This window comes from Tupaia chinensis, unplaced genomic scaffold (assembly GCF_000334495.1).
Source record: "Tupaia chinensis unplaced genomic scaffold, TupChi_1.0 Scaffold000252_1, whole genome shotgun sequence".
NCBI classification, from domain to species: domain Eukaryota; kingdom Metazoa; phylum Chordata; class Mammalia; order Scandentia; family Tupaiidae; genus Tupaia; species Tupaia belangeri.
The window spans coordinates 1,674,250-1,698,853 of record NW_006159732.1 but is presented as its reverse complement, the minus strand read 5'-3'; the positions used below and the strand labels follow the sequence as shown (position 1 = coordinate 1,698,853).

General features: G+C 38.6%; 1 protein-coding gene across 1 annotated transcript in view; it reads right to left on the bottom strand.

The window, feature by feature from the left end:
* The window catches only part of RUNX2 (RUNX family transcription factor 2), a 144,400-nt gene that overhangs the window by 17,242 nt on the left and 102,554 nt on the right, over positions 1-24,604 (bottom strand). Inside the window, exon 7 of the mRNA XM_027772081.1 lies at positions 21,287-21,448. Within this exon, the coding sequence (XP_027627882.1) occupies positions 21,287-21,448 (162 nt within the window). The remainder of the gene's footprint in view (positions 1-21,286; positions 21,449-24,604) is intronic.

Sequence of the window (24,604 nt, the reverse complement as noted above, 5' to 3'; positions counted from 1 at the left end):
CGTCCTCTACAACCAGGTGCATCCACTTTCCTGCTTCCCAGTGTAGGCCTGACCATGCCTTGGGGTTGGCTGTTACCCCAGAAAGACACACAGAGAGGCTTACTGGTAAGTTAGAAGGTTTCCTCTTAAGCAAGACCCACTTTTGTTTGTGTGTTCTATCCTCTGCTCTGAGTTCCTGAATCCTTGTTTTGTTCAACTTTCTGGTTCCTCAGGATTTCCTTGTTCATGACGGCTACCTGTTCTGTGACTCTGTGTCATGCTTTTTCACTCAGGTATGTGCTATTTCTAGATCTCTGTATCAGGCACACACAAATATTTGCAGGAGCAACAATCCCGTCACAACTTACCTTTCCAGTTGTGTCTCTCATTCAACTTCTTCACGAACTCTACAGTCCAGTCAAGCTGGATACTTTTCCATTTTCTGTATTATCCTGCATTTCCCCACCTGCCTGCCTTGGTTTACACTCCTCCATCTATAGTGTCCCCTCTCCACCCTATGTCGGTCCCCCTGAAAGTCTAGTAGCCTTGAAAATGCCTCACAGTCCTCTCCTTTGCATACTTTAGTCTGCAGTAAACTCTCCTCCCTCTGCACTGGCCTAGTTCTTCATTTGGATTTCTTTTTTAGGTATTAGAAGAAGCAAAATTCACCTTATCACCTCCAGTGGCCTTTCAAGTCCTTAATATGGGAACTTTGTCCTACTTAACAATAAATGCATGTAGCACCCTCTCAGAGTGACATACAAAATATATTTAAGTGTGTGTGTGAGGAAAAATTAACAGCAATACATGTGACCTTAATCCTTGTCACAATCTGTGTGGTCTCTGTCTTCCATTTCTTTTTGGCTTTTTTTTTTTTTTTGTCAGAGGGCATGTGTACTCACCAGAGACAGAGACAGAGACAGGGGAAAAAGAAGAGAGAATCCTTCCCCCAATGAGGAGTGGCCATACCATAATCCCTTCTCTATTTCTCCATCCTGCCAGGATTGGGGGCACACATGCACACGTGCACATGTGCCTGGAATGTCATTTTTTTTCTTTCTGTCATAGGGTGTGTGCACTCACCAGAGAGAGACAGAGAGAGGGAAAGTGAGTAAATTGCCCCCCTTAGCAGGAGGTTGGCCATGCCATAATCTCTTCTCCATTTTTCTCTCAGAATTTTGGGCAAGCATGCACATATGCTTGGCATAAGTTTTAAGCTAGCAGGTCTGGGACTTGAACTATGGTCAAACACGTCCAGCACCTTGATCACTACACCATCTGCCTACCTCTTGCCTGGCATGTCTTTCAAGTTGTCAGAACTGATACTCAAACTGTGGTGGGCCATGTGAAATCTGGTTTCCTTAACTGCTAGGCAAGGGGACTAGCCCTTGCTTGTATATCTTCAACCAACCACCTACCTCGACCTACTATACTGTATTTACCTGAACCCAAAGGCTCAAGTCAGTTCCAGATCCACAGCTCTGCACTGACCACCAGTGTTGTGGGGCATCTCTTGTTCTCACCTGTCTCTTAGCTTGCCCCCTTGTCCAGTGAACAAAATCATTCTCTGATTTTTTCCAGGACCAGCAAACTATCCAACATCAACACTGACTCTCAAAAATAATAATTAAATATAAAGATAACATCTCAAGTTTATACATTGCTTTTTAAGTTTTTGTCATTTTTATATGCATTTGGTTTTACCAACCAAAATGTTTCTAGAGTAGGCAAGACAAGTATCAACTTTTAATGAAACTTAGTTTTTTGTTTTGTTTTGTTTTTTGTTTTTGTTTTTTAAAAAAGCACCATTTCATGGGTCCAACTAGTTAGTGGCAGTGCCAAAATTAAATTGGTGGGTTTTCTAATCTGTCTCTCTTTTGCCCCACTAGACTTGCCTCATTAGTATCTACTACTTTCTATCCTGAAAGAAATCTTGAGAGGAGACAGGACAGTATTTCTTTAAAAACAGGGGAAATTTCAATTGATTTTGTTTTAAAAAGTAATTTAAGGTCTGGTATGTCTTCTCAGGTTAGATGTTTAGATCCAATGACATCAGAAACCAAATATTACCTTTTATTTAATGGGAAAACTGACTTACGTTGAAAAGAATCTTTCTTTGCCTAAAACCATGTACATGAGTCTTCGTACTATTCTGAGATAATGCTCCTTATATAACTTCCGAATCCAAAGTAGTGTTGTAGTAACTCGTTCCTCTGACAGTCTCAGAGTTTTTCCACTCAAGCCTTGCATACAGAATTAACTCAAAACTTCTGCAAGGAAAACGTCCCTTTTCGAGTTTGATTTGGCATCAATTTCAAAGAGCTGTTTGTATATTTTAGAATATGTAGAATTTTCCTTTGATTGAAACCTCTCTTTTAACAATGGACAAGAGATGATTTCTCTTCTGAGTGATTTAAACAAAAACAAACACATCTTAGTTACATAGAGTCTTGTTCTCAAAGTGGGGTTTTTGAGAGAAATCAAACCCTACAGATTGTTAAGCATTTGGCAAAAGCCATCAAACAGCTAAAGCCAAATAGTGAAATTTTTCTTGTTATAGGAGATAAACAAATACTGGAGCAAATTGAAAAAAAAAAATAGGACCTCCTTTCACTTTTTACTCTGCTCGATAACATTCCCCTCTCAATGCATACACCCACCTCTTCACAGGGGTTTCATCTTCAGTGTTTATCCCTGGTGCTATAGTAATAAACTCACCACAAATGGACATTTTCCACATCTGTTTGTGGCTGCTCCCAGACTCCCTGTATTTCTTCAGGACATGTAGCCCTCTGTCTCCCAAGTGTAAACAGACACACCTAATTATGTATTAAGGTGTCTGAGAGGAGCTACTTGTTTTGATGACCAAAAAAAAAAGAGAGAGAGAGAGAGAGAAGGGTCCAGTCTGCTCAGCTGGCTGCGGGACACGGGACAAGCACGCAGGAGTGCATTGGTAGCTCCTCACACAGTGGACATTCTCTGCCTGCCAACGACAGAACCCAAGACCTGTTTTTCTCAGCCTGAGAACAATGTCCGCTGAGTCCACTCCAGATATGGACAGAAACCTCTGGCGACTAGTCAAGGGAAATAGTGCCGTCACAAATGCAGAAAACCTTTGTAGGGACTCAATTTTAGAGTGAAGAGAGGAAAGGACCAAACAGAGGAGATAACCCAGGGTTCTTCTTCTTCTCTTCAGATCACAATGACTACATACAGCACTTAAAATGAATAAATAAGTCAGCAGGAAAAAAAAAGTCAAGAGCAGTGGAGTCGCAGTCAGAGATGTAGGTTCTGGTCACGGCTCGGCCTTCACCTAACAGGTATCATCCTGACCCACACAGTCCTCGTCAGTAAAATAGGAAATTTAATTACATCTTTTTTGTGGGTTTCTCAACTCTTAAAATGCTAATTCTGCTACACATGTGAGAACACTGAAAATTCCAAAAATACCTTCAAAAATTCTACTAGAAATCCCGTTTCTGTAAACAAATGTCCCTATTCATGAAAAAACTGTACTACAATTGTCAAAATGAAGTACTAAATTTATATACCTAATGTGCAAAAAATTCCAAGATTTTCTCTCTCGGTACAAAATGTTAATTCAAAACTTTAGAAACTTTCCCACCAAATAAAAATAAAAATACATATAATTGCTAACAACAGGTTATAACACAAGCCAAAAGAAAACGGAACACTGTTACTATTAGCTTTTTTCATCAAATTTAGTAGTAAAAGGTATTGCAACTAACTTTAAGCTCACATATTTGATGGGAGATATTTCCTCCTTCTTTGTTCTAGATGCTTCGAGCAAATTGTTTGAATTGTCTAAAGTTACAATAAATCATTTTTATATCCACCTTTCCAATTCTTACAGAGTGGGATATTGAGGTTTTAGGATTTCATTAATACGCGCATTTTTAAATTTTTTTAAGAATTATTTATTTTATTTTATTTTATTTATTCATTCATTTATTTTTTTAGTTTGACCAGAGAGAGACAGAGGGTGAAAGTGAGAGAGGGAGGAAGTGAGAAAGCAACAGCCACCAGATTCTGGACTCAAACCCTGGTCGGCCATGTGGGAATGTCCAGTGCCTTAACCACCACACCACCTGCTGGTCCCCAACATGTGCACTTTCAACCTCTAGAATAAAATTCAGGCTTACAAAATTAGGAGGTAGAATATTTTCACTTTTATTTCTGATTAAAGAATTTGGCGTTTTACTTTATTGTGAGTCTTCTGATCTGCATCAAGCATGAACACTGACCATTTAGTAAAGATTAGTGGTATTAACCAGGTGTGTCCTGGGAAGGCAGTGAGATAAAAATTCCTTTTAGGATGATACCAACAGACATCTGTAGCCAAGTGTGGTTCTGATTCAGATGTCTATGACAAAGCAAAGTAGAGGGAAAGTGTATCACATGAAGCCAAAAGACTTGGGTTGAGTCTTCACTTTCCCTCTTTTACTATGTAACCATCAACAAGTCTCTAAATGTCTTGGAGGCCTAATTTCCTATTTGGAAACTATGGTCTACACTAACATCAATACTTTGATGAGTCATTGTGGCAATCAAATGAGACAGTGTCTGTGAAATGAGTTTTTTATGTATTTAAATCACTATCTAAATATTATTAATACTAAGTTTTGCTCTGCACTTTTTCTTACTATCACCTTTAGACTTTGTGACTGTAATTCTTCCCATTTTCCTCTGCACCTAATCCGTTTTAGGTTTTAACATTCTTTTTCCGTAAGCTTAATTTCTGCCATCAGAAAATCTACTACTACTGGGCCAGCCTGTGGTGTGGTGGTTAAGGCAACCGGATCACACATGGTGGATTGCGCAGTTTGAGTCCCAGACTTGGTGGCTTGAAAATCATGTCGTGCATGTGTGCCCAACATCCTGAGAGGAGAATGGAAAAGCGATTCCAGCATGGCTATCCTTCCTGGGGGGGGGGGGGCCCCACTATCCCCCCTTGGTCCCCCAAAAAAAAATAAAAAAAAAAAAAAAAAAAAAAAAAAAAAAGGCAAGACAATCAGACTGTTGCAGGTGGCCCAAGTGTCTTTTTAATTTCCACCCTCTCTGGAGTTCCTGAATTAAAGCAGTAGACGAGTTCAAGCTGTCCACACACCCCCCACGAGGATTCCTCCTCCTTCCTGGTGGCGGCCTCATTTTTCTCTACATGTTCCATTGCACCTCTCGAATTCAGGCTGGCATCTTCCAGCAAGAGCAGCTTGGCCAGCTACCAGAGTCCACCTGTCATCTAAGTGCACAGGGCCAAGAGCCTCTTCAGATATGATGTGCCACTTTGGGGAATCCAACAATCCTAGTTCACAGACAGTATCTGTTCCATTTCTTCATCTTTCCCGTTTTCCACAGTGCTATCCTGCTTATCTGCTATATTTGTTCCATTTATCTGCTCGCTGCATTTTTAAATAAATGAAGGGTTTTACCTGTATGTGAAGGGCTCCAATTTGCCTTCCTTCTACATAATCTGAAGTGCTACTGCATATTTGATTTTCATAAACTTTTAGAAAAAAAAATGTTTCAAACTTTTAAATACAAGATCAAAATTACAGTTTGAAACATAACATTTTAATCAAAATGTTGATAAGAAGACTAGGGTAGAGTTCACTTTTTGAATAGTTATTCTCTCTCGGGTACAGGGCATAAGGTAAAGAGGAGCAGGGAGGTGCCACTTAGCTGTCTGCAGGGACCCACAGCCTAAGCTGAGGCTCAGAAAGTCTGAAGCTGGCACTTCAAACACTAGCTTGCAAGTCTGCCCATGACCTGAAACATAACCACTTCTCCAGCTTTCCAGTTTTAAGGTCCTCAAATATGTGTCTAGTTACCTGTCTCCTCACTCACCTCTGCAGCAACGTCCAATATTATACTGCAGCGGTGCAGTAAAAAGGTCAATACCAAAGTTTTAAGACTAGAGTGAACCGTGAGTATGAGCAAGCCTAGCCTCTCATCTGAAGGAGAGGGAAACTATTCATACACCACTGTACTGTCAGGATTCAGCCCCATGAGGAGACAATGCCTATTATCAATAGAGCAACCTGTCTTAACATTTTATTCCTTTTAAAAGTTACTATTTATTTTCTAGTGGCTCATTATCTGCTGTTTCTCCATCTAATTTATGTCCTCCTCATACTGCATTTTTCTTAACTTTCATTCTCTTGTACTGTACGAACCAGAGAGAATGATTAAAAACTAGATTTGCCAGCCAAAGGAAGACCCAATCTATCAACCAGAGCGCCAATCTACAAAGTTTTCAGGGCTCTTGGGATTATTCTAAATTTTCCATGCCGATACCCTTTAAATTGTATCTTCTTTTGAGTCCTTTGAGCTTCCAAAACTCAGAATAAATCCATCAAACCAATAATAACTAGCTTAGGTCACTGAAAACTGTGCTCCAGACCCCACTTTTACTGCTCTCCTTTCCTTTAAAACAAACTAACAAACAAATAGCTCTGACAGTTTTCAGCACACACGCTTCTGGACTTTGGGATTCCAGGAAGAGGAGGAAGCATGTGTCCAAGAAGAGCAGGAATTCTGTTACTTTTCAAACAGGAAATGTCAGAAAAACTGCTATCTCCCTAAAATCTTGAAGCTAATTTCTAAACCCCAAATGGAAGGTCTCCAGAGGATAAGTCTCCTTGTAAGGCACAAAGGGTCTGAGAAGGCAGTGCCCATTTATAAATGTTATGCCAGTAGTCTTTACCAGTAAAGCTTTCTCTTTCACACCTTAGCTTAAGGTTAGGAGATTCTGCTTAGAACAAGATCTTCATTCCTGATCAATCTGAGTTTCTTCCCAGTTAACGTGTGTGCCCAACTTCTCAGTGCTCTGTGAAGAAGCTCCTAAGCGATGACTACATTCGCAGAGAGGATAAGAGCTGATGTCTCACTCGGCTTCACTAGTCTCAAATTCAGGATATCAGCTTGGAGGCCTGATAAATGCTAGCATCCCCTGCCCCAGGGGTGTCTTCACCTCACAGTCTTTACCAAACACTCTCCAGAACCATTACCTAATGAGCACCTGCTTAGATAGTTTGGTGATTTTCATTTCAGCCCATCCTACAAGCAATAAAAGAAACTGGTGTGTATAAGGGCTGTAAGAGATACGAAAACACAACTACCTGCATTCTGAGAGGATGAGAAGAACATATAAAACCATTTCAGCCTCCCAAATTCATCTCATCATTGTACTTCACTACACTAAAGGAAGGGGAGCTACTGGAAATAATCAGCTTCACAAAATATGATCGTTAAAAATTAAAAGTTTTCGATCAAACGAAACATGTGTGCCTTCAGAGTGAATTTCCAGCCTAAATTTTCCAGGTTGGTATTCACCTAATAAATCTATTTATTCACCTAATAAATAAAGTCATTACTGAATCACCACTTCACTTTGGAGTGTATGAATAGTATCTAAATATGAGTTTTATAAGATGCAGCACTGTCCCTTTTAAAGTAAACTAACAATTGGGAGAAAGTATTCCTAAAACATTTTGATGATACAGGCAAAATACATTCTTTTTCCCGGAATGTCTCCATCCTCAGGACTTCCAAGTAAGCCCAAGACACCACCCTCTCAGTGCCACAGTCTCCCAGCCGTACTCCTTGCTTCCTCCTTTGCCCTTTAATAATCCTCCACCTCACACCAAACATGACCTTTTGAAAACAGAAATCAGTTTAAATCATGATCCTACTTAAAATCTGCCAATGGCGGGACCTGCAGTTGGCGTAATAACTATATCACTAAACTCTCATGTAGTCAACCGCAGTTCGAGTCCCGGACCCAGTGGCTTAAACTCATGCCAGGCACGTGTGTGTGCGTGCCCAAGATCCCTAGAGGAGAATGGAGGAGAAGGGATTGTAGCATGCCGTCCCCCCTGGGGGGTGATTTCTTGCTTTCTGTCTCTGTCTCTCTCTGGGCGAGAGCATGCACCCTATACCAAAAACCTCTCAAAAAAAAAAAAAAAATCTGCCAATGTCTTAATGCTGTACATAATGAAAAATCCCTCTCTCTCTGACTTCATGCCATTTGCTCACCCCATTTACTGGGCATTTTTCAAACACCCCAAATTCTTCCCACCAAAGGGCTCTTACACTAGCTTTCTCCACTGCCTAGAATATCTCTCTTCTTCCTGATCTTCACATGGCTAACTCCTTCTTGGTATTTAGATCTAAGCTTAAATGTTGACCTATCATATCACTCTATTTTCCTTTTTTTCATAATGCATAACCCTACATTACATTTCGTTTTCAACTGCCCTCCTTCTACAGTAATATCTGACATTTACCAAGTGCCAGGTATTATTTTAAGGGCTTTGTTAACTATCCTTTGGACCACATAACAACCTTTTGAGGCAGCCATTATTATTTTTTAATATACCCATTTACCAATGAAGAAATTGAGGCACAAAAGACCTCAGTAACTTCTCAAGATCGCATAGCTAGCAAAAGCCTGGATTTAAACCCAGAGAGCCTGTCTCCAAAGAGACTGCTTAATCACTATACCATGCACCAAAAAAAGGCTCTCTTTTTATTATGTGGCCATAAAACAATGTGACAGCAATGTTTCACCAAACGGACTATTTTTATCATTCAAGTCATATTTTCTCTTACTATATATCTAGTTTCTTTATTATAGAAAGCATGGTCCTCTGATCTCACTTATTCTATTATTAACAAAATTATGCTGTTCTTGTGTTTAGTAACCCTTATAAGATGCTCATATATCTAGCAAGATAAATTATACTTAATTATTACCAGTCTCAGGTAAAGAGGGTTAATATGAAACAATTACATAAAATCATGCAAAATATAATGTAAAATGTCAAAGTTTCTTCATTTTAAATTAAATCTAGAGTTTTCAAAAATCTGCTCGTGGATACTGACATACATAACACATACATAAGGCTTCTCCTTAAAAGAGGTATCAGGCCTAAATGTACAGTATTTTTTGTCATTGATTAATTTAATCTGAGGTTACTTTTCATAAGAATCAACTGAAGTACAAAAACCAAAGCTTTTGTTATTATCTACAGTAGTCATTCCTGTTGATTAACTTCTTCATTCAAATACTATACTAGCCTTTGTTGTATTATTATTGTATTACGTGTTGTATTCCATTCTCTGATGTGATGATTATTAAATCTTTTCTATAAGAAAATGTATCGAGTGGTAGCTAAAGGTGATGGACTCCCACATGACCAACCACGATTTTAGTCCCGGACCTGGTGGCTTGCTTTCTCACTTTCTGTCTCTCTCTCTCTCTCTCTTTCTCTGTCTCTCTCTGATAAAACTGGAAGATAATAATGATGGTGATAATAAATAAAGTTAAATTTAAAATAATTCTTTTTTTAAAAAATGTATCTTTTCAGGCCTTCATTTATGATCACAGACATCCAGAGATTTTTAATGCACTTTGGAAAACCTCTGGGTCAACTACTCAGTTTGCATATGCGGAAACTCAGACCCTATTAAGGGTCCTACTCAAGCACTCAGAGGCACGTCCAAAATTAATGAGAAAGTCCTCAGTTCCTGTCCAAATCTTGTTCCCAATAGGATGTCAATGATGCTATGAATGTTTCATCACCATATCATATGCCTAGGCTGTAGAAGAAATTCAAGCCAATTTTATTGAGCAACTGTTATTTTATCAATGCTGGATTCAATTCTCCTTTGGAATACACATCCCAGTTCAAATCCTTCAACCATCTGCTGGATGAAAGAGTCTATTTGAGGTTTTATTAACTTTCAAAGGCTACCTATGATTCCTGCCAACTTCTAACGTCAAAGAACAACTTTAACCTTCTCTGTTAATTGCCCAGAGGAGGTCAAACACTTCCCCGCCCCCCCAAATCTGCTGGGTCAATTCTCCATGTATCTTTAAGCCATACTGAGAATGTACTGTTTTCCTAAGGTGTAGTTTGGAAGCTTACAGGTTTGTTTTCTTTAATGATGAGTACCATATTATTATCAGACTTTTTCCTCTCCTCCAAGCCTGTTTATATTTCCTTTGTAGTTTTTTATTTAGAAAGGGTTCTTAATTACATATGGATTTATTGTGACCACATTAATGGGTTTATTATTGATTTTTCATGAATCACTGCTCTTCTTGGCACAGGATGGAGTGTGTTTACAACCATCATTATATTTGTTATTATTATTGCACTAACTATGGCATTAGTACTAATTACCACAGAGAGCTGGAACGGTGACCATTTTGGTTGGAGAGAGAACAATGAACTTCAGATAAATTAACGCAGGTCTCACACCAGTCTACCATGCCTGCTTGCATTTCTAGGTTGGTCACTTAAGGTCACAATCTCTCTTGATAATAAATGACACCTTATGCTTAAGCTACTATTTGAGATATTTAGGAATGATGCTATCTAAACAGCATTTTATATTATTTTAAATAAATAACTTTCATGGATTTGAAACTAATTAGCTTCTCCAATCACATAAAAAAAACTATAAATCTATTCAAATGAGATCCCAGATTCGTCTCAGAATTATTTAAATTCTGATGCAATTTAACAATATATGCCTTCCTGTTTGCTTTTTAGGAAAACAATGAAAAAAAGAAAAAGAAAAGAAATCCAAAAGTTGACCTTATTAAAAATAAAGTATTATCCACAATTGACCTTGACAATTCAAACTAATGCACTGTCATTGCATTTTAATTATAAAACCCTTTTTTTTTTTACCTGTTTGACCTCTTTTCTAAGGTTCCCCTTGTAACTATTTCTACACATTAGCAAACCCAAAAGCTAACTTAAAACAAGTATGCAGTTCCTCTGTCTATTTTCTACCAGTGGTCAATTAATACTTCTAGAAAAGTCAAATGAAGCAACAAAATAAAAACAAAACAGAGATTTCAAAGGTTCTATTTTTCCTTAAAAAAAAAATTACCTTGGCTAATATTTATTAATATCAAAAATGTTAGACCTGTGAAGAATATTTACATATATATTCATTTTAAATGTAGCCAGTAAGTGAATATATGCATATAAACATGAATATGTTAAAACACATTCATAATCAACTTCAAACCTCTAGGAAAGGTTCTTAAAAATCAGTGCTATAATGCTCGGATTAAAGTTTTACTCTGAATTGCTTCAACAAGTACATTTTCAACTTAAAAAAATTATGTATATTGATGACTTAATATTTCTGAAGACCTGACAGGAATATATAAGATCTTGTCTTTTCCTAGCTAGATTGAAAGCTCCCTTAGGCCAAGTGCCTAGCCTTCTAATCCTTTGCTATCTCTCTGTAATTCCAGCTAGATTGAAAGCTCCCACGGTGCAAGGGCCTGGCCTTCTAATCCTCTTCTAGCTCTCTGTAACTCCTACCTTAATGCTCTGCACATCTGTGCTTATAGGCGGTTACTTGCATTCAGCAGAGAAACTTACCCAATAGCCAGTGCTCCAAGCTTAGGGTTATTTACACTGTGCCTGTCTTTAGGAATTAGCTAATACATCTAAAATTGGGGTTCTATAAGAGCTAAAGACAACTGCCATTTACCTTAATTTCATATTTCACATATACAAATACGGACAGCATGTGACATATTATAGACTTTGGCAGCACCTTTGACAGTGTAAAACCACAGTTAGCTCTGTGCATTAACATATACATGTCCATATGCATGTATTCACTTACTCACTGCATTTAAAATATATATATATATGTATTCATTCTTCACAGGTCTAGGATAAGTAACAGGAAAAACTGTAAAGTATCATAATGAGATATTTTTAAAAGCTATAAAAGTAAAAACTAGGAGAGATAACAGCTTGAAAGAAATGGCAAATGTGAGAATGTGGTGTCACATGATCACCAAAAGAACAAAGGCCCTTGATGTTTTCATTAATGGAGGCTAAGATGATGATCTGGGGTTGGTTCTGAGTACCAGGCATTAAGAGGAACATTGGCAAATCAGCATGTCCAGAGACCACTGCTCAGGACAGTGAGATGACATGAAACCGTATCATACAGAAAAAATTAAATGAGGAGAGGAGGGAGTACAGAAAAAAAATAAATCCATTCTGAAGAAGATAAAACTTTGTGAGAAATTATAGTTGTCAAACCTAGATTTTTTTGTTTTGTTTTAGAGGAACAGCTTTCTCAGCTTACAACTTAGTTAATAAAATTTCTATCATTTTCTCAGAAAAGACTTTGACACTTTAGTACATGATGGCTATAATTAATGTCAGACTCTAAATTAGAAATCAAAAATTCTATTTGATCATTTGGTTTCAAGCTGGACCTAAGTATGTTTTGGCATTATTACTAACAGTTAGCAGCAAGTTCTGGAAACAGATGCAGTCTTGATATGTGTTCTAAATATGAAACACATTGCAAAAAGACTTGAAGATAAAAATATATACTGCTTATGCACACTCTTACTGCGCTATTTCCTGTCCTTATCAGCAATAAAAGTTTCTCTTGCATTGCCCTTTCTATGTTGTTTCAGGTGAACAAAATCTTCTTTCTTCTTTTTCCCTTTCTTCTCCCCTCTTTTTCTTCTATTGGCTTATCTTCCTCTTTTTTCGCCCTATCTTCTCTCCCACTAAATACTAGTTTCAATAAACATTACTAAGCACCTATTACATGCCCAAAACCATGTTGGGCTATAAGGATTCAAGAAAATTTAAGACATAGTCATTGTCCTTGAGAAGCTTGCGTCTATATAGAAGAACAACAGGCGATCAAGGTATGAAACTAAAGGAGATGCGTGTGCATTAGAGGTGTGTCCATTGTACAGAGATGACGTGCGAATGGGTGTTGATGAGAGTGATTCATCCTGAGAGAAGGGGAGGCTGGGACGTGGATGCTTAAGAGGAAGAGACAGGGCCCTACCCAGAGCTGCACAGTAGTGAGTAGTAGCACAGAAGCAGGAAGCGACAAGGCAAATTTAGAAATGAAAGCCTTTTTTTAAAAAAAAAAAAAAAAAAGAGAGAGAGAGAGAGATTTTTGCTAGAGGGCGCATGTGCTCTCCGGAAAAAAACAGAGACAGAGGCAGAAAGCGAGAAATCACCTCCCAGGGAGGATGGCCACGCCACAATCCCTTCTCCTCCATTCTCCTCTTGGGCTCTCGGGCATCTATGCACATGAGCCCAGCATGAGTTTAAGCCATTGTCTGGACTCGAACCACGGTGAATTACATGGGAGTCGAGTGACGTAACCATTATGCTATCTGCTGGTCCCAAAATTCAAGGCATTTTTAAGAAAAAAGGAGCACTCCTCACCTGGGAGAGGCAAATATTTGGGGAGGGAGGTAAGCAGTCACACAAATGGACTGTTATTTTTAACCAAGTCTGTTCTGTACTTGAATTGATGTGCACGACCACCTAAAAGTCAACCTTTATGAATTTATCTACAAGCTAAACAAGGAAAGAGTTTAATTTTTTTTTAAAAAAAGAAAATGAACGACAGATATGGAAGACTAACTGGTAACAATGCTGTAAGAGTGGATCTGCTTCCCCAGGAAGAAATGCCTTAAATGCTTTCTATTAGAAATATCGCTGAAAAAAAAAAAAAAAAAAGAAAGAAATATCGCTGACAAACTCAGCAACAAGAGGAATAGAGAGATGATATTCCTAGATGCAGGGAAAGCATCTTTGCTGTTTCTTAAAATATGATCGTATCCTTACACTGGGATATTATTAAGTGGTAAAGTAAAATGTGCTATCCAGCCATGAAAAGACATGGAGGAAACTTAAATGCATATTGCTAAATGAAAGCAGCCATTCTGAAAGAGCTTGTGAGTCCAAGTATATGACATTCTGGAAAAGGTAAAACTATGGAGACTATAAAAGGTTTATGGTTCCCAGGGGCTGAGCAGAAGGGGAGGAGAGATGAATAGGTGGTGCACAGGTTTTTAGGGCAGTGATTCTGTCATCACGGATATATGACATACACTTGGCAAAACCCACAGAACTGCAAAACACAAAGAGTAAACCCTAATGTAGATAATGGATTTTATTTAACAACAACACAGCAATATCGGTTCATCAATTGTAACAAACATACCACACAAATGCAAGATGTAAATAATGAAAGAAAGTAGGTGATGGCAGGAGGGGGGTGGACATTATGGGAACTCTCTGTACTACCTGCTCAATTTTTGCTGTATACCTATACGGTTGTTCTGTAAAGTATTAATTTAAAAATACACACTTACTAGTGCATTTCTACTCTTTAGAAGCTAACGATGCAGCTTCGTTTGCTCACTAGCATCTATCTGAAAAGGCGAACTTCTCTACCGTTGGTAAAAATTTGGAGAACGACAAACCCTGGATAGACATTGTCTTACTGCTTGCAGAACCTCTGAGACCTGTGGATGGGCAACTGTGAGTAATTCATTTACAGGGGACCACTGACTCACAATGAACTGACTGACATAGTTGACCCCTGTACAAAGACCCGTTGGTGACATTACAACTACAACACGAGTGTCCTATGTTAAACTGCCTCCATCCTCTTCTCGGATCCCAGTGCACCACAGAAGCCATCGTGTTACTAGAATACAAATACTTTTGGCAAAATGAGTTCACACTCCCAGGTTTAAAAAGGAGAATGAAGCAAATCTTCCAATAAAACACATCTTCCATGTGTTTGCCACCCCTAGATAAGCATGATTCCTTTTATTACTAAATCTTTTCCCTATGTGTGGGTGGTCGTACATGGGTCAGAAATCAATCCCTACAAAAACAACTGGTAAGAACCATGAATAAAGTAAGAGTCACAACGTGTATACAGGTTTCATTCTGAGCTTTAGTACCTCAGACCAGCTACAAATAACCAAGCACGGTCAACTTTGTGAGCTGTGCCAACTCCCTCTAACTCAGTTAGTATGAATAGAAACCACTTCTTTGGTCCTCAGCACCAGTAAATCAAAAGTTAGAGTAAACATGAGGTCCCAGGAACATGAAAACACATCTGCTCATGTCAGAAGATAGCCTATTTTTATGGAAAGCAAGATGAATGTCAACTTACAGAATGTAAAAATAATCTAATCAATCACAGTCAATCTAATAGAAAAGAATATTGAACGTTTCATTGTTAACATAGAGTTTGCCTTTATTTAGGGTCCATTAACTTTAATAACTTCCCCCCTCTGTGGCTTTCAACAGAGAACTTCTTCAAAATAAGAATGGCTTCTATTAAATTTAATTACTTGCCCGTGGCTGCTGTGGCAGAAGTATGTCTACCAAACAGGTGGCTCTTAATAAAGGCATGGTTCTGCAGTAAAAAGTAGATGCTCCAGTGTTTTATTACAGTTGCTTTAACTTTCTGGTTTATTAGTATTAATTGCTAGAGTTTTCCTTTTTAACCTTTCTTAAGGCATTGCTCCCTCCTGTGAGTAAGAGCTACTCTGCTAAAATAAACGTTCACGTATACTTGGCACTTTACTGAAGCTGCTGGTTTCAAAAACTTTACTCAGGAGACTTGATAGAAATTTGGTTATAAGGGACATTTTAAAATGAACTACATCAAACACCACTGGGTTTGGAATGACATGAAACGATCCTCCTGACAGACCTTGAATGGGCAAATGGGGTTTTTCCACTGGCAACTTCTAGATTTTGTGGTAGTGATAAAATAATTTTAATAACTTCATTTATTTGACTAATGTCTATTCTGCTGACCTCTGGAAATATTATAGTTTAGCAACTGAGAGTCATAAAAATGGAGACATCTTCAATAATTCTATTCAGTTGGTTAAGTAGAAGTTTTTGATATTTAACTATTTTGAAAGAAGAGATTTAAGACTATTTGCTTCAGTGGGAAAATAATAGAACACCTTTAGAAATATTATAGCTTTTAATTTTGTCTCATGTAAAAGATAAAAAAGCCCTACAAGTACAGAGAAATCCTCCATACCTTCCTCTCCCAAAGTAACTGAAGAGGCCAGCATCTATGACCCAGGCCCGTGCATCTCTAGTTACGGCATCTAAGGTGCTAAGGCCTCCAGGAAGCACCAGAGAGGTCCCTGGGAACGATGACTAAGGTCACAGAAAAAATGTCTGTGAAAATCCCTTCCACTTCATGTATGCCAAAGAGTGGTAGTGACTTAGGTTAATTTAAGCTATGTCACACAGATGGGTGGAACCCGGGAGAAGTTATCTGCAGTGAAAAACCCCATGTAGGTTTGCCTTTGAGCAGCTAATGAGAGAGCTAAGACTCTGATCAGCAAGTCAAAGAATCAAACTCAGTAAACAATTGTGCTTTTTTCTATAGTGGGATAATTACATTAAATACATTTGGAAAGTCAGCAATTATTTATTTACATGGTATTTTTTAATGACTTCCAGAAAAGTAATTACAATCTTTGTGTCAGGCCTCACAAGTGCTTTGAACATAAAAAATGCCATGGGTGCTACTATTATTACAATTACAAAGATAGGCATTAGTTCGAGTGCTGTAAAGCTTGCTTGTCCTTGCCTTGCCACACTTTGCTTTTTAAATAGAATCAACAAGAAACAACTTTGGCTACTTCTGCATAGTGAATATTCAAATTAGATCATATATAAAAATCACTTGGGGGTGAGAGTGCAATTTAAATACATATTATTCTACTATAAGGTCTTATTTGTTACAGTAAGTATAGCAGGTAAAAAGGGCCAACCCCTACAGGGCTTCCCCTGCATTGTAATGTCACTAGACTGGTTTCTGCTAAGTTATTGCTTAATTGTTCTATTTCAGCTGAATTGATCCAAACTCATTAAAATATGGTTAGTCAATTATATGATGATAATGTATTATTCAGTTACACACCTACAGTTGTGATTATTGTTCTTGTTATAATATTTAAGTCTACCCCAAATCAAGCAATTATCTTCTGAATCTTTGTATTATGCCTCTGCACTTTGAGACATCTGATATTTTTATCTTTCTCTGTGGTAAAGTAGGGATCACAGCTAAGGTATTTTTATCATTTTATCTTATTTTGTTTATTTCATGCTTCCAAAAAGGAAGACTACAGGAACTATACAATATAGTAATGTCATTATTATAATTTATTAAGTTTTAATATCTTTTGTAGCCACACTTGAAAAATTACTCAAAAGAAATTACACCAATAAAGGAAGTTGTAAAATTAGATTCTCTGACAGACTCTACATAGATAGAATCTTGGTCTTTCTGTGGAATGATCTTTTAGGATGAAATAGAATGAAATAGAATTTTTTTTAGAAACATTTCTATCTGAAGGATCTTTCTGGTTGCTTTTATCTCTATGATCCCTTTGAACAGATTATCATGCCTGGTGAATATAAGTGTAACTCAATATTTTCTGTTTCCTGACTTCAGTTATTTACTGTTAATACTTTATCAACTTTTCTGTGAATGGTTCACAATTGATTTTAGTTCTATAAATATTCATTTTAAACAGGAAATACTAGTCTTTGTATGTACTATGTCTGTGTGAAGTGCATTGTGAATGCCATGTGAGCATTAACTCATTCGAATATTTAAATATTCCAAGGATATTTTTTTAAGTATGCTCTGTGGTGATGTATTCTGTAAAGCAAATAATGTCCCTTAAAAGTTTAAGTTTTTATTTATTTGATATATTTAAGCCATTAGCGAGTCTGCAAATTATATATGAATATATGACTTTTAAAAAACAAATCAACTGCAATCTATTTAGCACATTTTGTGTGTCAGATATGTCCTAAGTACTTTATATAAAGTCTTCACAATAACCATAAGACATAAGTATTATACCCCTGTAAGTAATAAAACTAAGTTTCAGAGAAGAAAGAAGCTTGCCTGATATACACACATATATATTGGGATTCAAACTGGGTCTGTACCTCTAATACTACCACACAAGTGAAGAATTTTATTCTTTCCCATTCCAAATATATGAGAATACTTTGTGTATCCCTTTAGATATGAAGGGGGAATTGATTTCTGTTCATAAAAACATGAACTGTTATGGAAAACATCTCAAAACATGATCACAGGACTGCTTGGGAAGGAACACAGGTTAATATTTTAGTTGTCCATGTCACAGGGAAATAGCACAAGTTGGTAGACTAAATCAAGATGAGAAGCACAGGAATAGACTCAATCTGAAGGGTTTTAGTAAATCAAAGAAAAAAAAAACCCTCATGAAGTCGCATTACAGGATGCCTCTGTGTCATGGACTTTAGAGACAGCTTTAGATACTAGCAGGAGTCAACTGTGCACCTGGGAACCAGGCTCCTCTCCAAGGAAGTTCCCAGGGCAAGTCCTCAAGGGAAGTGGAAACAGTGCTCCCTCGGGTGACGTGGCCCCAGTCCACGAGGCAGCGTGCTGGTGTACAGGCACAGACGCACGGCCAAGTGCAAGGTCAGGCGATCAGGGTTCCTCCAGTTCCCTGACAGTCCTGCTCCCTACATGCTGACAAGAGGGATTTTGTGTTCTCTTTGATGTTTATACAGAACCTCCCACCCTGGCACCCTGTTACTTCACCAGTAACAACTTACAGAAATCCTTGGGGTGGGAGGAAAAAACTGGATTAAACTCAATTTTTAAACTAGTTTAAAGCAGATGCTCAGTCCTCCCTTTGGCTTAATATCAATATATGGCTGGGTAATTAACCAGCTTCTGCTCCTACCTCCTCCTCTGTGGAATGGGAAACGTTCTGAGGTCTTATGAAAATGTTTTAACTAATCTTCAGTAAGTTAATTCAAAATAATCCGGCTCTTCTGTATTACATATGAAATTGATAAACAACTGTGTGTGTGTGTGTGTGTGTGTGTGTGTGTGTGTGTGTGTGGTGTTTTAGACAGGCTCTTCTCTGTGTCACAATCCTCCTTGCTCAGGCTCCTGAGCAGCAAGGACTGCAGGACTGCCCATTTATACATCATTTTCTCAACGGTGTTTTCTAAGGTTTCCTGGTGAATTCATATACAACCACACTTCAGCAGGGAAGTGCTACAGGTAAGTGTCTCTAAAGCTACCATCACTCCTTGAGGTTTCTTCCTCTGGGTACTGCTAGAGAAAAAAATAGCAAATCCTGCTTCAGCCACAGAGACTTAAGGCAGATGGGAGTCCTAGGGGACCCTAAACAGAAGCAAGTTTACACAAGTCTATTCTGTCAAAGTGTCATTTTGGCTCTATGCAAAACAAAATGGACTCTTAGTATAAAATACAGAAGGAATGACCAGACTAACTCATCGAACACTGTGCCTGCAATCCCAGATCAGCCCTTGTTATCTGCCTCCTGTGTCTTACTCATCTTTTCCAATTTCTTTAATTAATGTTTGCCTAAAGGAGACGGTGATTCCAGACGAGGGAAATAATAACTAAAATTCTATACTCTGCGTGTGTGTGTGTGTGTGTGGTGTTTTAGACAGGCTCTTCTCTGTGTCACAATCCTCCTTGCTCAGGCTCCTGAGCAGCAAGGACTGCAGGACTGCCCATTTATACATCATTTTCTCAACGGTGTTTTCTAAGGTTTCCTGGTGAATTCATATACAACCACACTTCAGCAGGGAAGTGCTACAGGTAAGTGTCTCTAAAGCTACCATCACTCCTTGAGGTTTCTTCCTCTGGGTACTGCTAGAGAAAAAAATAGCAAATCCTGCTTCAGCCACAGAGACTTAAGGCAGATGGGAGTCCTAGGGGACCCTAAACAGAAGCAAGTTTACACAAGTCTATTCTGTCAAAGTGTCATTTTGGCTCTATGCAAAACAAAATGGACTCTTAGTATAAAATACAGAAGGAATGACCAGACTAACTCATCGAACACTGTGCCTGCAATCCCAGATCAGCCCTTGTTATCTGCCTCCTGTGTCTTACTCATCTTTTCCAATTTCTTTAATTAATGTTTGCCTAAAGGAGACGGTGATTCCAGACGAGGGAAATAATAACTAAAATTCTATACTCTGCACAATTCCTCAACAAATACCATGTAATTCATAAAAATAACAGCAGTCATAGTGAGAAGTGATAACATGGTTTTCCAAAGAATCTTGCTCCCTCCATCCCTCTTCTTTCTCTACTCACCCCCACAGGAGTCCATCTGCTGCAGAAAATGTGAAGGCACTAGGACCAGAGAGCCCTTTCCTGCTATTTGCTTGAGAAACAAAGCTTTCCCTCCTCCCAAGTTGAAAGAAATAAAGGAGTCTGAACTAATCAAAACCTGCAAGCCTGCTGGTGGAGCTTCAGCTTGTCAGTGATGCAACTCAGCGGAGTGAGTAACGGCTTCGAGCTTTGCAGAAAATAAGAGAGGGAGAGAAACAGAGACAGAAACACAAAGAGAAAGAAAGGCATTAACCTGGCCAGGAGTCAAACAGGTGCATGGGGCCCGAACGCTGAGAAGAGTGTCTGGCAAACATAGGATCCAATGGCTACGTACTTCTATGGGTCTACATCTTTCTTTTCTTAACGGGGGATGGAGGGGCAGTACAATGTTACATCAATAGTTTGAATGTCAGGGCATACTTTCCTTTTCCTTATTTATAGAACTCATTGCATTGGCTGAGGGCCTTTAACTTTTCTCTACTTGTCAGTATGAAGTCTTCATGGACATTTTCTGGCTAGCAATGATGCGTTCTCCAGGATGCAGAGCAGGGCAGCCAGGTCGTTTACCACATGCTCTTCCACTATGAGCCACGTATTCCTGGTGCTTTCAAATGGTGGATCTGTGAGCACTGGGGCCGACACACTGACAATAGCAGCACTGTGCTGTGTGCTTCACAGAGAGGCTGCCTCCGTCTTCACTGGACCCTCAGATGCCACACATTGCCTTTTAAGACCCTCCAGGCCTTGCTGCACTTCAACTGACAAGTTTCTGATAAGGATCCTAAGTCTGTCTCTTGGAACTGGCTAGCTTGGATTCCTGGGTTTTATATGCTTTTAGGAACAGTGGGCTTGGGACCAGTAGTTAGCGTGGCTGCACCATCAGTCTGTAATTTGGTTTATAGGCAGATGTTAGAAAAAGAGAGGAACACAAGCAGAGGAAGGCCTGGCATAAGACCCTCAGGAGAAGGCCCTAGTTATGAGACAATGCCCACCAAATGGACACAACTCAGCAGGACACTAACCGGGTGGCATTAAATATCATCTTAAGAAAAATATGCCATCTCTGGTGAATTTTCAGTCTCTGGACCTAAAATGTTTGAGTACCTGATGACTCCATAACTCAAAAGACCCATTTGCTGGTTGTCACACCCTTGCCCACATGCCTCTAATTGAGAGTTTCTGTGAGCGTAGGTAAGACAGGTTTGGCCATCCCACTCCCCACAACCTCTTCAAAGGGGTGGGCTTTTAGTTAAAGCACAGTCTTTACCTGAAATGCGCCTGGGCACGTCAGTGATGGCGGGAAGCCCAGTGCCCCGTGTGGAAGACAGCGGCGTGGTGGAGTGGATGGAGGGAGATGTCATCTGGCTCAGGTAGGACGGGTAAGACTGGTCATAGGACCACGGCGGGGAAGACTGTGCCTGTCTGGGGTCTAGGAAAAAGAAAAAGAGTATCTTTATTATATCAGCCTTAGAAATATGCACCCCAAAACTTAGAATCAGTAACATAAAAAAAAATGAGCATATATAAATAATACCTATTTATTTCCTGAACAACCCCACCATTTCAGGTCATAAATAGCATGAAGTTTTCTAGACTTCAAGTCGCAATGAAAGCAACAAAATGGATCGTGAATAAGGAATCGTTGTCTCTCCCTTACATAAATATTTCTGTTTGGAAATTCCAACAATAACTTGGAAACAATCTGCTTTGGTTATCCCTACAAAATGTAACAGTATTTTATTTATTTTCTTATTTCTCTAAAATTCTCCCAATGAACACGAATTACTTTTTTTTTTAAGTTAGTATTATTTTTGAAGAATTAACTTGATAAAGAACAGGCCCAGCCACAGTAGCACTAGTAGCAGGGCACCAGGGCAGCCCAGGATCAGATCTTGGGCCAATCCGAGCAGGCTGGGCCTGACAGCACACACCTGTAATGCAAGTCAATGGGGAGGCTGGAGCAGAGGAGTGAAACAGAGACCTTGTCAAAATACTCCTCTTCCGTGTGTGTATGTGTGTGTGTGTTTGTACATGTGCACTCTTTCTTTATGGGGAAGGAGGAGGAGGAAAGGGAGGGAAGGACAAACATGTAGATTATACCTTTCATTGTTACAGGCCCGGCCACCATCTTTCAGACATGCTTTCTGGTTTTAAAGAGCATGATGCCATAATTTCAATATGGTGCATTCACTTTCTTTCGAGGTGGGCCAATGGAATGGTACTAGAATTCTAGCATGTGGGTTAGAGAATTAGGGGTAGCTACAAGAACCGTGGGGACAGCACATGAGAACAACAGAAAGGAGAGGAATCCATTATACTATTTCTATACTAAAGCTAAATTAGAAAATCACCTTAAAGAAAAAGATAAAACTTAATTTCAGAGTCAACTACCATTAAGAACTGAAAAACTTCATCCCAGTTCATGTTAAGCATATGAGTTTTGACAATAAGAAAATGATCCAAAACAGAAGAGTAGGTATATGTTTTTAATCCTATTGGAATCTGTTTAAAAGATGTCACATGGAGGCCAGCAAGTGGCGCGGTGGTAAAAGGCACTACACTCCCACATAGCTGACCACAGTTCAAGTCCCAGACATGGCAGCCTGCTTTCTCACTTTTTCTCTCTCTTTTTCTCTGTGTCTTGCTCTGGTCAAATTAAAGATAACAATAATGATAAATAAAATAAAGGAAATAATTCTTATTTTAGAATTATTTTATTTAACTTTATTATTATGTTTCCAGTTTGATCAGAGACAGAGATAGAAAGAGAGGAAAAGTGAGCAAGCAAAACACAGGTCTAGGACTTGAACCACCATTGGCCATGTGGGACTCCGGTGCCACCACGTCACCTGCCAGCCCCAGAAACAACTCCTAAAAAAAAAAAAATGTCACATGTTTGGAATGTGCTCTCATGTTACCCACAGTCACTAAAAGTAATAAAAACAATGGGTAGTCAACAGGGTACTTTTAAGGGTAACCCTAAAAGTGTTAGTGGCATCCTAGCTAAGGCAGCTAGATCCCACATAGATAACTCTGCCGTTGGAGGCCTAGACCTAGTGGCTTGAAAAACATGCAGGGAGGTGCATGCCCAAAATTCTGAAAGGAAAATAGAGAAGGGATTATGGCATGGCCATCACCCCTGGTGGGTGCTTTCTCATTCAGCCTCCTCAACTTCCATCTTTCTCTGCAAAGTGCACAGGCCTTGTGGCAAAATGTAAAGATATATACAGACTTTGAGTATGCATAAGAAGAAAAGGTCTACTTGTTCTGTTTCTAAGGCAAAAATGTATTTCAAACAAACTGTTTTACTTTTACTTGAGGGCTCACCAAACAGAATTATAAACAGATTTCTCTTAACACATTTTTATGCTAATTTTTAAATGTCTATGCTAATCTCTCAAATACCAATAGACCAGCTGCTCACAGGACAATTTTGCATAATAGAATGTGTGTGCATGTTCAGAATTAGGTTCAAGATCTGAGATTTCTACTTTCTGTGTTCTGTGTGATCTTAACTTAATTACTGAGCCAATCTCAGTATTCTCATCTGTAAAGGAGGGGGCAGAGGAAGAAGAAGGGAACAATATCTGAATGACAGAAATGTGAGAAGTGCATGAGAAAACTACCAAGAGAAGGCTAGCTCAAGAGATACCCAATAAGTATTCATTAATTTTTATCCTTGTTTAAAAATACTCTTGATGAAGTAGTTTCTGGTTTTTGGTTTTGCCTTTTTTTTTTTAAATTACTAGAGGGCACATATGTTCACCAAAGAGAGAAAGAGAGAGCATCCCCTAGTGGGGCCTGGTTATGCCACAGTCCTTTTGCATCCATTTCTTCATCCCATCAGGGTTTGGGGTACGCATGGACTTGATGTGTTTTTCAAGCTACCAAGGCAGAGATTCAAGTCTTGATTGGCCATGTGGGATCCAGTTTAACCCTAACCACTGAGCATAGGGCTGGACTTCCATGTTGGAAACCTATCTGAACTGGAGTTATTACATTTTGAATGATTTTTAAATTATCCCCACATCACTTATCACTCTTTGAAGATGAAAGGCTCAATTATCAAAAGCTATTAATAAACTTAAATAGTAAATTTGGGTTTATCTCTAAAAATAAAAATGAACATAAGAGGACATGGATTTTTCTGAGCTGATTCCTCTTTCAAAGCCTCTTAGTTTTTCTATAGCCAAAGCAGAGTTTAGTTTCAGCTATTTCTTGTTTATTTATTCAATTCAGAAGCCATTTATTTAAAGACTATCTAAATAGGACATACTTCCTTGAGTCGAAATAATTAAATACATCTGGGTAGTTATCTGATGTTTACTGACATCAACACATACATAGAAAAATTTCACCGAATTCAATCTCAAGGAAAATTTACCTGATTTTGCCATTTGAATAAAAGTGTAGTATTCTGATTAACATAAACTTTTCTTTCATAAACCTAAAAAATGCTTGATCATTAAAGTAATGAACTTTTGTGCTTTAAAACTCTGAAGACTGAGATTGTATAGATTGGCAACATTTCAAATCTGAGTGACTGGTCTTTGTTATATATCTGATATTGACATAACTTCCTTCC